Raw genomic sequence first — 15104 nt, forward strand, 5'->3', positions numbered from 1 at the left:
GTAATTGCAGCAGAAGATAAAGACCTACTTCTGAATAAGCAATTATTACCAACGCTAGCTTTCCAAAATTTAAAAAAATGCTTAACATTATAGAATTAAGTTGAATTATATACTCTTTAGCCGACTATTTTATTTAGTTAAAGTCTAGTACAAATAAACTTTATAGAAATCAAAACAATATGCTTACTTAAAATATGCCATACTTAGGTTTTGATTTAGCCTTCTATTACTACTATCTATACGTTTAGTAAGTAAAAAACAAACCAAAAAAGTTTTAGAAATTAAATTTTTAGTTTGTTTATTATACTTGCTAACGTCTTGCCATGCAAAATTTTTTTAGTACTATTTTCGTTATTATAGCTTTTAAACAAAATACAAAAAAAAAATTGTATGCATTAGTACCAATAAATTAAAAAAATAAAATACTTTAGGCTTCATGTTTTAAAATGTTTGTTGTTTAGAAATAACGGTTAAAATCTTATATAGTTACTTAATTCTGATGTTTTAGTATTTATTTTGTTGAAACAGCGTCATTAATAAAACTGCTTAAAAAATTCCAAGTAATAAAATGCTTTATCGGGTCATGTATAACCTAATTTTATCTGTTAATTACTCTCATACGTAGTTTGTTCGTGTATTAAACTTTTTCCGAGCAACATTTTTCAGACATGTTTTGAACATACTTGTTTTATGCTTAGCTGTCCCATAAAGTTTCTTTATACTTATGAATAAAAAAATCTTTTTTAGTAAAAATCTAAAAAAAATACCTACGAAAGCATGAGATTTTGTTGATAGCAGTCTTAATATATTAACTATGTTTTTAAAATTTTGTTTATAGTTACGAACTATTTACACATTTACTTGTTTCAAGGTATAATCGGTATAAGCCTAGATAAACAAATAAAGATAATGTTCTTGTACAAACGCTTAGGAAGCTTGGAATGCTTTAAATTTTATAAATGTAGAATGTTACAATTACAACGTTATTATTTCCTATCTCTGTGAAAGTTTACACCTATCATGCTTTAAAGTTGTGGAAATAACTGTTTTTTTTTAAAATTATGTTTTTAAAAAATTTTTTATAAACTTATATACATCTTAAGTCAGTCCAAAAAAGATAAACGTATATGTTTTCATATTTCTCCTTGTCAAATAAGCTTGTCTACTTATTCGTAAATAACTTTATAGAACTACAGCTTTCTCAGTAAACACATCAAAATATATTTTACACTAAAAATTCGTTAGAAACCTACGTCATGAAAATAAAGTTTTATTCGACTAAAACAGGTTTAAATTTCAAAAAGGTCGAAACAAAAGTTTATACAACAAAAACCTACTGACATAATTATAAATTTAAGTTTTTATTAAATAGCGGATATTAGGCTTGCGTAGCTTTTCGATTAAATCAAAACTAGTTTAAAATAATAACTAAAAGTAAGTGTTAGATACACAGTAAAAATATAATTTTTGAAGATGTAATTAAGTTTGATTTACATTTAATTAAAAACGTTTTGTCTTTGACTATTTGATCGAATAATTATTGATATTATTTTTTTTGAACGTTATATTTGTTAAAACATTTTATTTTAAAAGTATTAATACCGTCTATCAGACTATTTTACAAGGTATCAAAAGAAATAGGAAAAAATTAAACTTCTTAAATTAAATAAAAGTATTTAGTTTTATTTTATATTTTTTATTGAACGACAAAAAACGCTCAAAAATTTTGATTTAAGGACCTGGTACACGGAAAAATTTTTCGGTTATCGAGTCATAAACCAGAACAGTTTAACGTCATGTCCAGGACTTAATTTTTAATTATTTCGATAGAATAATTATAGTAAAAAAGTTAAGTTTACTAAGATATCGACTTTTACGTATTTCAGAAAGTGTTTACAAAGGAGAAAGATGTAAAGTAGTACGACAACACAATGTTTCTGTTTGAAAATAAACTCTAAACTAAAAACTAAATCAAAAAAGTAAAACAAGTTATTTCAGTTTACGCAATATGGAATATGAAACGTATAATTACTCAGATGTACGTATGAACCCGACATATTGAACTTATCAAGTCACGTTTTGTTATTATACATAAACTTTGATTTTTTTAAGGGTTATATAAAAATTAGAAACATTTAGAAACAATAGTTTTATTCTTTTCCTAAAGTAAAAGATTAAGAAAAAAATATAAAAGAATGTTTAATGAAGTAGTGCTGCAAAGTTTAAGTTTAAAGAAGAACGAATATGCAATTAAATTTTAAGTTTTACTGCATTAAAAGTTGTGCCTTAAAATGTAAATTACAAAGATATCTTTAAGTTTGCAGTTACAATGAAAAAGTATCACAATGAAAATCTTAAAATAAAATTACCATAGAGAAAATCATGACTATTATTAAGACGGAACGATTATATGATTATCTAAACGAAAACAAATAACTACGTCACAAATTGAGTTTTTTCGCGTATTTATCCACATATGCCCTCATTATATCTCGGCTAGTTTCCCAGTCATACAGAGGTTTGTAGCCAAAATTCTTGCGAAATTTTGTGTCCTTTACAGTGAACACCGTTTGTAGAAGTAACAAGGTTTTGTGTGTTAGGTATGGCTGTAAAAATTAATTTATGAAATAGAAGTCGAAAAAAATATAGTTATTATATAGTTTTCTTCGCACAAGTTTTATACGAAAAACAGAACTTGTAAAACGTAAAAAATTTAACACTTTTGGTTAAAACAACTTTTGTAGTTAGTCTCATAAAGTTAAGAAGACTAAAGCATTCTGTTTTGTAAACTTTAAGTTTTAATTACTTTCAATCATATTTTGAAAAAAACATTTCATTTATTACGTTGTTTTTCAGTTCCTTTGTTTCAGTTTCATTATAGCCGAATAAAAAACACTACAAGTCATTGAAAAAAACTTAAATTAATCTGCATAAAAAAAAGGTAAGCAACTAGTATATTTTGAATTGCTCAACAAAAAACAAATCCCCTACCTGAACGTCTAACCCGAACATTCTAATAAACTTGTACACCATTGTCACCAGCCACACGATGGCAACCAAGAGCGGGAACGGAAACGCGGTAAACTTGGGGGTAATTCCCCTGTGCGAGAGAAAATGGGCGGTCTGGAGGAGGTAGGGCAGGTCCGGGCTGTCGTCTCTGATAAAGTACGCCTGACCACCAACTTCCGGGTTTGTCTGTTTAGTTTTCTATTTATTAATCATTTATTTTTATTTTCAAGATAAATATTTGTGATTCTGTAGTATTACTTGTTAAAAGTTTGATTATTAAACTTCTGCTTTTGACCGTTTGTTTTTTATGTCGTACTTATTGCTTTTATTTTATATTTTTGTATTTCTTATATTGTAGTTTATTAATAACTTTAACAGTTAAAACATTTTCTTGACTTATACTTACTTTGGTTGAGGGCAACTGTTCTAAAGTTTAACAAGAATATTACAGATAAATTAATTTTATTAATACTTATACTTAAATTAATTAATACTTTATAAATAGTTTGGTCCAAAAATATGTTGTAGGTGTATATAGCTTTTAAAAATAAAATAAAAGTAGAAGTAAAAAATACTTTTATCAAAAACCATATTACATCTCTACTTGAAACCATAATACTTTTAATAAATATTTTGAAAGTAGCTGTTAAGTAGACAATACTATCTTGATTACAAAAAAATAGCTTTGGATATTAAAAAGATGTAAGCAAGCAATAGCAAAACTGACTATGCAAACAAAATATTGTGATAAAAGTTAAAATTTAACAGGCTAAAAATGTTGAGTACAAAGTTCAATAACCAGCAAAATGTTTTTGTAAAGGTAAAAACTTTAAAAACAGTTTTTTAATTAGATACTCTTGAATATTCATGAAAATATTTTTTAAGTCATTTAAAACTGATATTCTAAATAGGTAAAAAGGAAGTTAATGTTTTAAAAGTTCAAAATTACAAATTGTGCTACGTTAAGCAATGTTTGTTTTAAGTAAACAGTATAAAGTTCAGTAAGCGGAAAAAGTAAGCGGCTAAAACAGATCTGTAATTTTATCAAGCTAAAAACGAATACTGATTAATTTAAACATTTGAAAATATTAATTGTTTTTTTACGTTTTAACTCGGTACAAGTTTATAAAACTGTTAAAAAATTGTTTTTTTTGGCAATGATATTCGTGTCACTTAAAAACACTTAAAACATATGTTTTTTTTAAACGAAATTAAAGCTTCTAAGAATATATTCTTCAAAGAATGCGTAGATTTATTATAAACAAAGCTGTTAAGACTAATTTTTTAAAAACGTACAACATTTTAATTACAGTAAAAAATGTTTTATAAAATAAACCTGTATTTAAAAAAAAAACTATTAAAAAATAAAAAATTGAAAAAAACCTGTTATTAATTTGATAAAAATAAAAATTACAGTTGATTATAAAGAGTTATTAAAAACAGATACTACATGTAATCAAAATAAATAGTAATGATTTTAAGGTAAAACATAATAAATATTTAAGTTAAACAGCATTTTTATTTTGAACCAAACTTGTAATTTTTTAGCAGCCAGTAGGTGGCACCACGCCCCGTTTTTTATAAACATCCGGGTTGTTTTACAAGTTCTTATCGCCACACATTCGTTCCGCTTCAATGACTTCTCGAGGAAAGGGTCGATGAACGCGTCCTTGGCACCGTAGCAACCCGACATCCGCAATGCCACCGTGCGGAAGTTCTGTGGTGAATATGTTCATGTAGAAATAAATGTCTACTTATGTCATAAAAAACTAGATGTGTTAAACATGAATGTGAATAAAACGCCATTAACTAGAGTTCTGTGAAAAATAAGTTAAGTTTGTTAAACAGGAAAGTGTAAGATGATTTTAAATTTCTGTGGGTTACAGTTAGCTGTTTGGAAATTGAGATGTGAGAATTTATAAGCTGTTAGAAAAAAGTTAATCATAATTTTAGCATTCAATGCAGTAGAGCTCATAAAAGCACTTAAATTTAAAAAATTATAGTTATTTTAAAAGTATTAAAAATTTAAAGTTAGTCGTTTGCTAATAGATCTCTTACCAAAGCAAGTTTACTGGAAGAGAAAATAATATATTTTTTTTATACTATTTATTTTTTTTAAATATGCTAGCTTATAAAAAAGACTGCAGTGAAAATTTGTATTACTTAGTTTATATATATTTTTGCATTTTCATTTAAATAAAATTATTTAAATTCTGAAAATATAGAAACTAATACTCAAGAAACAGACTACTATAGTGCATTAAGAATAAATAAATTAAATTAATTATATAAAAAAAAATTCCAACAAAATTCTCCCAACCTGATGATTAGCCATCTTGTACCCGTTGCAGCCCACAACCAGCCTTTCAGCCTCGTACTTGGACCTTCCGTAGGTCGAATAAGCCGGTCCCTGGTACACAGTACTCTCGTCCCCATCAACAAAGTGGTCCCTGTTCAAGTTTGGACAGATGGCTTCTATGGACGAGGTGTATACGAGGTGCTGGACGTTGTGACGTAGGCAGGCGTCTATGACGTACCTCGTTCCTGTGGTGAGAAAACGATTACCTATGTTAAGATAAAAAAAAGATAAAAAAACGTCTAGCTTGTTTTATTATTTTTCATGCATTTCATATTTTTCAATTAAATAATTTATGTTCAGAAAATTGTTGTTTTTAAATCTTTTTCTTAGTTTTCAACTGTATTTGATTTTTGTTTCTTTTCATTTTAGTTAGCTAGCTTATTTGATTGGTATAACTTTGAAATCTGTAATGTTTATATTTTTCAGAAAAAACAAAACTTTTTAAACCTTAAAAAAATCGTCCTAAAAGAGGAAGTATTTTAACAAAACATTGATATTTCTGAGTAATTATTTAAACAAACCATTAACGTTGATATCTGTGAGTATTTTCTCATCTATCAGTCCCCTGTAGTCTATCATAGCGGCGCAGTGTATTACCACATCAATTTGTCCCAGGTATTTACCGAAACACCTGTTCAATTCACCATTGTTAGTCACACTTCCAAATTCGTACTCGATTTGTATGTTCGATTCTGAAACATTTGTGGCATTTTCAATGCTTAGCTTATATTTGTTCGAAGTATTTATGTTGAGAAATTTTTTGGTTATTAATTTCTACCTTTCTTTAGTCTTCCAAGTTTAGGTTTATTACTTCAAGTAGCGTTTTATGGGAAACTACAAAATAAAGTATTTCTAACTTTTCACGTTAACTTTTTTTGCTTAATTTCCTTTCATACATGTTTGTATATATTTATGCTACAAGCAAAAAAAATAAAACTTTACATGAAAGATTAGAAGTGGTAAATATCTTTAAAATAAAAACCAAGTATAAAAATAGCTATTTTTAAAAAAATAAAATTTACATAAATTAGTGTGCTACTTTAGGCTTTTTTATTATAGATATACTTGTATAAACAGTTCCAAACTTCTTATTTAGTGCTTTAGTATAATTAGTGGTTACTAGTTGATCGATAAATTTTACTTAGTTGTGCTTAAATACACTTAAAACTCTTTAAAATATCACAAATAAAATATATCGTTTAAAACGTGTATATTTTCATTGCTAATTTGATTAACATTTCAAACTTCTCTCATTGTTCATTTTAGTAACCACACATCACGTTTTTAGTTATTCATAAAAAACACTAAAATTTGATTATATAAAGTTTTTAGTCAAAAAATTGTAGTTAAAAACTTATATTTACTATTCAGTTAAAAGTGTAATTTATTTACAAGTTTTGTAAATAAAAACTAAAACTAATAATAGGTGTTTAATACAATTTTAAAACGCTTAAACGAACTTGTATATAAAAAGAAACTTACTTTGACATAGTGCTGTTAGTTTCTGTTTAGTATTGACCGGAACTTTCAAGTCAAAAATGATTATTCTTCCAACTTTATCTGTGTTGTTTTCACACAAAACTTTTATTATGTTCTTGCCCAAGTATCCAGCACCACCGGTTATTAAATATGTCTTCATTTTGATGATTAATGTTTTATTTTAACCTATTAATATATTAATTAAAAATTTTTATTGTTTAATCTGTAGGTACTTATGGAACAAAAAAAAAAGTAAACTTAAACCATTAACACACTTTACTGAAAAATAAAAACTAAAACTAAAGTATTTGATATTATATGTAAAAATTTTAAACTAATCTAATCTACTTTCCAAATAATCAAAGTTTGTGATGTACTAAATAAAAACATGCAAAAACAAATTCAAAAAACAAACTGTTTCAACAGAAACTCGTTTTTTGAACTTTAACTCAATACAAAAAATTTTCTTCCTTTCGAAAACATATAAAAATAGCTACTACCTGTAAACATACAAAGTAGCAATTTGTATCACCAAAACACATTTTTTTGTGGTTTTTGTGATGCACTGGTTAGAGCTAATACGCTCAAGGCACACACACCTTGCTGTTATGCACACATTGTAAGGTGATTTGCGCGCGTTATAATATGTTTGCATTCAAGTAACCTTTTTAGCACTTTCTCAATACTTAATCAGTAGTTATCGTGTCTTATTACCTTAAAAATAAACGGCTCTGTCGGATAAAGTACAACTTAAAATAAAATGTTGACAAAGTTACGAGTTTATTTTGCTTTTAAAGTATTATTAAAAAATATATTTTTTGAAAACTTTGCAAAACATTAAAATTATACTTTATTTTCTATTCAAGTTGTTTTTGAAATAGAAACATATTTTATATTTCTACCATAAACAACTAGAACTAAACGAAACATGTTAGTTAAATATTTAATATTGCTATAGTTCTGAAAATCTCTAAAACTATTTTTTTACAAAAAACAAGTAAGTAGTAAACTTTTTTTTGAATTTAAATGCTTAACGAATAATGATTTGTTTATATAGCCATTTTATTTTAAAAAGATAATTACAGCGTTAAACTAACGCGTTTTTAATTACCTTTAGATGTACTCATTTAACATTGTAAAATACATTGCTTTAACTATGTACGAGTTAAAAAAAGTTATAGACTAGATATCATAACACACAAAATTAAAATGTGTTCTATAAGTATCCAAAAACTTTAGTTATAAACAAAATGTTTAAAATAACAGATATGCTAAAATAATTAAGAAATCAGATTATTTTCTCTAAAAATAAAATGCAAAATTCAAACGTTTTGTACAGTTCATATTCTAAAGGTATTAATGGAGATAAAATTGTAAAAAGTTTATATAAGTTCAAAGTCATGACGCATTTGAGTAATACTAAAAAGTAGTTATTACAAAGACTAATTAATGACCTACAAAAATTTATATGCACTTTTAATAACAACTGTTTTTGTACGCAAGTACTTTATTGACTTTTTTTGTTTATACTTGTTAGTTTTATCCTTTTTGTATTTTTTTATACTAAAAGCATTATCGTTTATGTAAAATCGGAATAAAAATCAGATCAACTAAAATTTTTTATAATTAAGAACAAAAATATAAATTTTTAAACAACGCTGAAATTGTTGTAATTACATTAAACTATAAAATTTTGAATGCAAATTTTTAAAATAAACAAGCATAAAATTCAAATGTTTTTAAAATTAGGCATATATTTCAAAATTTTGATGCTACCTAAACTATTCGTCACGGAAATGAAACAAACTAGTTTTACAATTTAGCCAACTACATATTTATACAGACTATCAAGAACAACATACGTAAATTCGTGATTAATAATTTTTATAAAAACTTTTTTGTGGAATTATAAATAAATTCTAAAAAATTAGGAGAAAAGCGAAACACAAGACTTCTGCAAACTTGTTGTTTGGTCTAGACGAAGTTTTATAAGTAATATTTTTAGAAATATACGGAAAATATGCAATATGAAACGTTTTGATATGGGTAAAAGACAATCAATTAAGTTTACATAGAGTTAAACTTGTATCATATCTACATCAATATAAATACGAATACTAAATACATATTTTTTGAAGTACCTCAAATAAACCATTTGTTTTAACTTACAGCTACGGCTATATAATTGCGAAGTAAAACTAATTCTTCTACAATATGTATTAATATTACATATTTGATTGAAATATAAAGTTTTAAAAGATGCAACAACTAGGTTTTCTTTTTTTCTTTTATCATATTTCAAAAGTGTAAAACTAATTTTGATAACTCTTAAATACTTATAAAACTTAAACTTTTTCATTGAAAACCTTTTTGTTCACTTTGTTGCAATTCACAAGTAATTTGCATAACAAGTATGTACTACTAAACAAAAAAGCTTGAAAAAAACTTGTAATTTACTATTTAGGAGTTACATTTTAACACTCTATTTAAATGGTAAATAATAATTTTTGAATGAAGCTATAATTGATCAACAGTTAGTTGAGCTAAACATTAACAGTTATCATGCTAAATACTGTTGTCTATCAACAATCCAAAACTTTATTTACATTATATATATTATTTAAACGTTTAATATGCAAAAGTCTCGATAAAAAAAGATGACATAAAAAGTAATATTACAATTTATCACTATAAAACATATAGCTTTTCAAAATTATGCATAAAATATTTAAGTCACAGGGTTAATAATAAAACTAAAGAATAACAAGTAAAATATAAAAATTTAACAAATAAATAGTTGTTTTTATTGCTTATTGTTAAAACATATCACATATAAAATTCCCCTTTAAATGGTTTTAAAAGTTTGTTGAAAGTTTGTTAAAAAGAGAGTAGAACTCTTAAAAACGTTTTGAACTTTAATGTGCTATCAAAATTTTTAGATTTGTTTCAAAGAATCACTCGATTATTTTATTTTACTTGATGCTGTGAAAAAAAAAATCAAAACGAACGTTGACTTTGTGCCTGACAGATGTGAGTATTGTATTTAATATATAAATTTTGTCTAGATTAAAATAGAAAACAAATGCATAGCAAAAAAAGTAATTACTGTCAAGTTGTAGGTAGAAAAATAGTAATGTTACGAAGTTACATAAGATTAAAAATTTTATAATAGTTATTATTAATATTCATTAATTAATAAAATTACTACTATAATGTAATGATTTTTTTTACAATACTTTAGTACCTATTTTGTTCTAAAATACTAATTATCTTAAATTCAAAAGTTTTATTTTTGGGTCATAAATCAACGATTGTTCATTATAAAAGTTAAAAGAACATGTTTAAGCAGACCAAGACATTGTTTAAATTTGTTAGTTTTTATGTTTGCACAAACTTAAGTTTTAATGAAATGCTACAGCATATAGCTTTTTATATTAAGGTATTGAGTTTTTAAATTAATCAATTTAAATATCGTCTACAAATATTGCTAAATATTATTATAAATATAGTTACAAAATAATTACTTTTTATTAGCTTTTTGTGTCTGTTTTCTCAAAGCTATTGTACGAACATATTGTACAACTGCTAAAACTTCAGTACTAAAGTTTTCTGTTAACCTTATTGTAACTTTGTTACATGATGCTAGCTTAAAAAATCTTATTAAATAATAAGTATACATTAGTGGTTTATTGAACAAAAACTAAAAATTGCTCATAAATGTTTTAGTTCAAGGACCTGAATACGCAAAAAGACCTCTCGTTCATCGAGTTGCATACCCTACTTAATTAAAATTATAACTAGCTACAAATAAAAAAAGCTTTACAGTCAATACATAAACTCTAAAACGAAATACTTAATGAAAAATTTACAACAATAAATATTTTTTTAATAATTAAGATAATTTTTTATAGGCATATATCTAACATTATATACACATAAAGTATATATTAAACTCTACGTAAAAAGGTAAAGTTTCTATCTGAAATGTTTTTTATTTTAAAATTTATCAACATTTTAGCAAATAGTTTAACTTTTTATATAAGTCAAAATAGTAAAAAAAATAAAATAAAAAATATTTTTTTTTAAAAACAAATGTGAAATTTTTCATCAAAGCATGTTTAAGAGTTTAGACTCTACTATCAACTTCATTAAACTTATTGAAAAATAAGCAAAAAAAAAAAAGAAATAAATTAAAGCTATAACACTTAAAAAAAATAAAGCTGCAACATTCAAAAAAAAAGGAGTTTGTTCATTTCTTGTAGAGAATATGAAGCAAAAAACATGTAAGTTTTTTACTACTTTTCTTATTATGAAAAAATATTCAGTATATGTGTATTTTTCCGTCTTTCAGTTTTCTTTGATATGTATTATCTATCAATTTTATATATCAAGTATAAAAAAGTTTCAATAAGTTATTAAATCAGGCACGTAGCTTGGTACGTTTCTGCAAATCTACAAAAAACGTAAACATTTGTCGAAAAAACTCGCTTATTCAGCTGTTGAATATTACTCAGTATTGAAACTCGCTTGTTGAAAATTATTCAGCTTTTAAGACCTTGTTTCTTTAGCTTAAAGTAGGGGTGGGCAACGTAAATATTTGTCGGGCCGGATCCAGATAAATATAGTCCTCAGCGGGCCGAATCATTTCAAGTTAGCAATCTTTTAAATTCAGCTGGATCCTTGTTTTGATCCGGATCCCATTTTAAACATATTATCCGGATCCGGCTAAATACTAACTTTAGACAAAGATCTAGATCGGAATGGAAGCTAATTTCAAAAAGATTTGGATGCGGTTAGATGCTTATTGAATTTTATGCTAAATTTAGTTAAGTATTCATAATTCTATATATATTATAACTCTGGACCGAATTAATACTAGTTTGTCCTAAAAAATTATAATTTGTTTACTAAAAGTTACTTGAGCCTAACATTTCAAGGTAACAACAAAAAAAAATTGCTAACTATTCAAAATTAATCAATTTTGGAAATCCTTATCTGGAGTTTATATTGATAATATTTGTTCAAAAACTAACAAACAACACAATATTAAATTACTATTATTTAATTTAATTAAGCTAAAGGAGATTCTTTACATTTTTGCATGTATAAAAGAAACAAAACTAAAATAATTCTGATATAATAAACAGTTTTACCTTAAAAAGCAAAAAAACATAAATAAAAGATCTTGAGTTATCTTTCCTATTAACAACCCAGTTGAAGTGTGTTGATTCGTTGACACACAGAAACATATGTTGGTAGAATAAAGGAAGATTACTGTATAATTTGTTTTTATAAATAAAAGATCTCGATGAAACACTTAAGGTTGATCATGTATTAGAGTTGTTTAAATCTAGTTGCATGACAGTTTTGGAAAATCTGCAACTGCACTGAAATACCGATTAGGTTTGAACTTAGCTTATCCTTGTTAATGTTTATGGTCGGAAATGTTTGTTTTCAAATGTATGAAGTATCGAACATCACATCTAGTTCCATGGTCATCTTTAGAAGTTGACACACTTTATCTCGATCAATTATATATAAAATCTATCTAAAAATCTTATAAAAGCAACAAAAATTATATGTTTGATTTCAAATTTTCTTATTAAATTGTTTAAAAAACAGTTAAGCTTAGATAACAAATTACTTTGGCTTGAAACTTTAACACTTTTATTTTAAAAATATCAAATAGTTATAATTAACTTACGAAGTTTAACTAAGTTCTGTACTTTAAAAATATTATTATCAAATAGTGCACCTAAAATACTTTAATAAGGGTACTAACATAAAATAACGAAATATTGAAACAAAATAAGAAATTAATATGTATTTTTAGCATAACAAATATTTTAGTCTAATAGACTTTTAGATTAAGATCGATTTCACTAGTGAAAATATTACTAAACGAAAATCTAAAAAAAAAACTGTCACATTATACTTTAAATGTTAAGTTTAAAGAACTTAGCATGAATCATTACACTAAAAAGAAGTCAATGAAACATTTTTCGATCATAAAAGTTATTAACAAGTTGTTTAAAATCTGGAAGTTTATTTGAAGTAGATATTCTCAGTAATGACTGCAAATTGGTATCAGTAACTTGAACGCAGCTTACTGTTGTTTATATACATGGTTAAGAATGTTTGTTTGCAAAAATATGTAGACCAAAACAGAACAAATAACTTCATTGTCATCTTTTTTAAATTAACAAACTTTGACTTGTTAAGTAAGTCATAAAATCTGTCAATTTTTCAGTTTTGAACTTTTCTTTTTGTGTACTGCCAAATTGAAGTTCAACAGTTCTAACAAAATCACTAAGTACATTTTCGGTGTCAAACGTCGACGGTGATGAAATAATGTCGAATTCTTCACTTAATTGTTAAAAGTCTGCAAAACGACGACCAAACTTATTATCAAGTGAAACTATTGTCATCAATTGGTCATCACTAAACTTAACCCTATATTTAATCAAAAAGTCCTTAATGAAAAAACAATAGCAGAAAAAGTGCAAATTGTAGTCTAAACTTAAAACATTTGACAAAAACTTAAATTTGAGCAGTTTGACTTAAAAAATTTTTCGATGTTAAAAAAGATATTTTTTTTTTACTTTTTTAAACATTTAAAAAATAACTCAATTCTTATCTGGAAAAGACAGCAATTTTTTACACGTCTATTTTTTATGAAAACACTATGGTAGGTAAGATCATCAAAGTTACTTCAGCAAACGATTGCTTTGGGATAACTTGAGAAAGTATTACTTCAACTGACTTGAAACAGAACAAGATACTATAACAAAATAGTGTTTTATCACCACAAAATAATAAGCCATTTTAAGAAACGTTTTCAGGGTCAAAGTTTTACAGTTTTGTTTAATGAAATAGTTCAAAAGAGGTTCTGTATAAGTTTTGTGATAATTAAGTTGACTGGCCGGACTTTTTTTAAATTTTGAAAATGCTTAGCGGGCCGGATCATCCACTTGCGGGCCGGATTCCATTTAAAATTAAAAAAGGTTTGGGGGCCGGTCATTTTCACTCTGCGGGCCGGATCCGGCCCGCGGGCCGTACGTTGCCCACCCCTAGCTTAAAGTAATCGTTTATACTTATTTTTGCACTCCTGAGAAACAACTTTACTTTTACGGGTGCTCTAGCGCTTTTAGTGTCGTAAATATTAAACAAATTGAATACATCTAAATTGTATACAAATAGCTTGGTTTAAAAATCTATTATCACATAGTAAACTATTGTAAAAAAATCCATTTTGAAGTTGTAGATTGATTTGGTTAAAATGATGTGAGAGAAAAAAAAATAAGTAAGTGTGTTTAAATTTTAATATTTTTGTCTTACAAAAGAGCAAATACAGATAGAAGATATATAAAAAGAAAAATTTTAAAATAGATGAGCCTCAAAGTAAGTGAAGAATTAACTTTTGTTTTAGATCAAATTGACTATCTGAGTTGAATGTTTTAAGATTAAATCCCTGTAGTTGACAAATATAAAAAATAAAAAAAATTTGAAACAGTAATAATATCATGATTTTCTGAAGTTTTATCAATAAGATTGGAATCTATTAAATCAGAAAAAATAACACAATAAGACAAATAGCTTGCAACAAAAAGAAAAATTTAAAAACTCAATAATATAAACACTTTTTAAGAAAAATATAAACAAATTATTACTTTTTAATTAAAACTTGTTTCAAAGATTTTTTAAATGCTTAGTAAGTTAAAGTTTTTATTTATCAAGATTAATATAAACAAATTATGGTTGTTTTATTGTATTTTAGAACTTCATTTTTTAATTAAAAGTGATTTTAAGGATTTTATAAATGCTTACCTTAGTTAAAGTTTTTATTGCATTTTTTAGCAAAGTTAAAAGATTTAAATTATACATTTTAGCCACACACTCAAAGGTTTCTAGATAACTCTAGGATATTTAGAGTTTTATTTTTGAACTCAGGCTGACTCAGTATAGTTTTTTTTATCTATGAAAAACTAAAGACATTTCAGGTTTGTTAATAATGTCATAACAGATGTTTTTCTAGATTTGAATGAGATTTTGCTAGCTAGTTTTAATAAATTTTTATTTTATTACCAATTTGAAAAAAAAACATTGATAGATTTGAAAAGTTAGTCTCATTTCAAAAAATAAGAAGAAAAATTCAAAAATAAAATCCTGGAATTGGTGTTGGTCATAGGGTAGAGCTGTTGTTAATACCTATTTTATTTATATTGTTATATTATTTGTTTACAATGAGTTTGTTTTC

General features: G+C 25.5%; 1 protein-coding gene across 1 annotated transcript; it reads right to left on the bottom strand.

Moving 5' to 3' along the window:
- Positions 1-2288: 2288 nt before the first annotated feature.
- On the bottom strand, positions 2289-7018 carry LOC145834844 (3 beta-hydroxysteroid dehydrogenase type 7-like). The gene is made up of 6 exons (XM_082942360.1): positions 6851-7018; positions 5890-6060; positions 5330-5553; positions 4544-4726; positions 2992-3195; positions 2289-2606 (listed from the first exon to the last, which is right to left on the bottom strand). The coding sequence occupies exons 1-6, from the start codon at positions 7005-7007 to the stop codon at positions 2442-2444; spliced, it is 1104 nt and encodes a 367-aa protein (XP_082798486.1). The 5' UTR covers positions 7008-7018; the 3' UTR covers positions 2289-2441.
- Between the last annotated feature and the right edge of the window lie 8086 nt (positions 7019-15104).

Source organism: Thalia democratica, chromosome 4 (assembly GCF_965202585.1).
Source record: "Thalia democratica chromosome 4, ktThaDemo2.hap1.1, whole genome shotgun sequence".
Lineage (NCBI taxonomy): Eukaryota > Metazoa > Chordata > Thaliacea > Salpida > Salpidae > Thalia > Thalia democratica.

Excerpts from the sequence above, each read along its gene's own strand:
- LOC145834844 (XM_082942360.1), bottom strand. The coding sequence starts at position 7,007 with ATGAAGACATATTTAATAACCGGTGGTGCTGGATACTTGGGCAAGAAC. Across the intron at positions 6,061-6,850 it reads ACTAACAGCACTATGTCAAA|AATCGAACATACAAATCGAG; the intron begins GTAAGTTTCTTT and ends CAAATGTTTCAG. Across the intron at positions 4,727-5,329 it reads ACAAGATGGCTAATCATCAG|AACTTCCGCACGGTGGCATT; the intron begins GTTGGGAGAATT and ends TATTCACCACAG.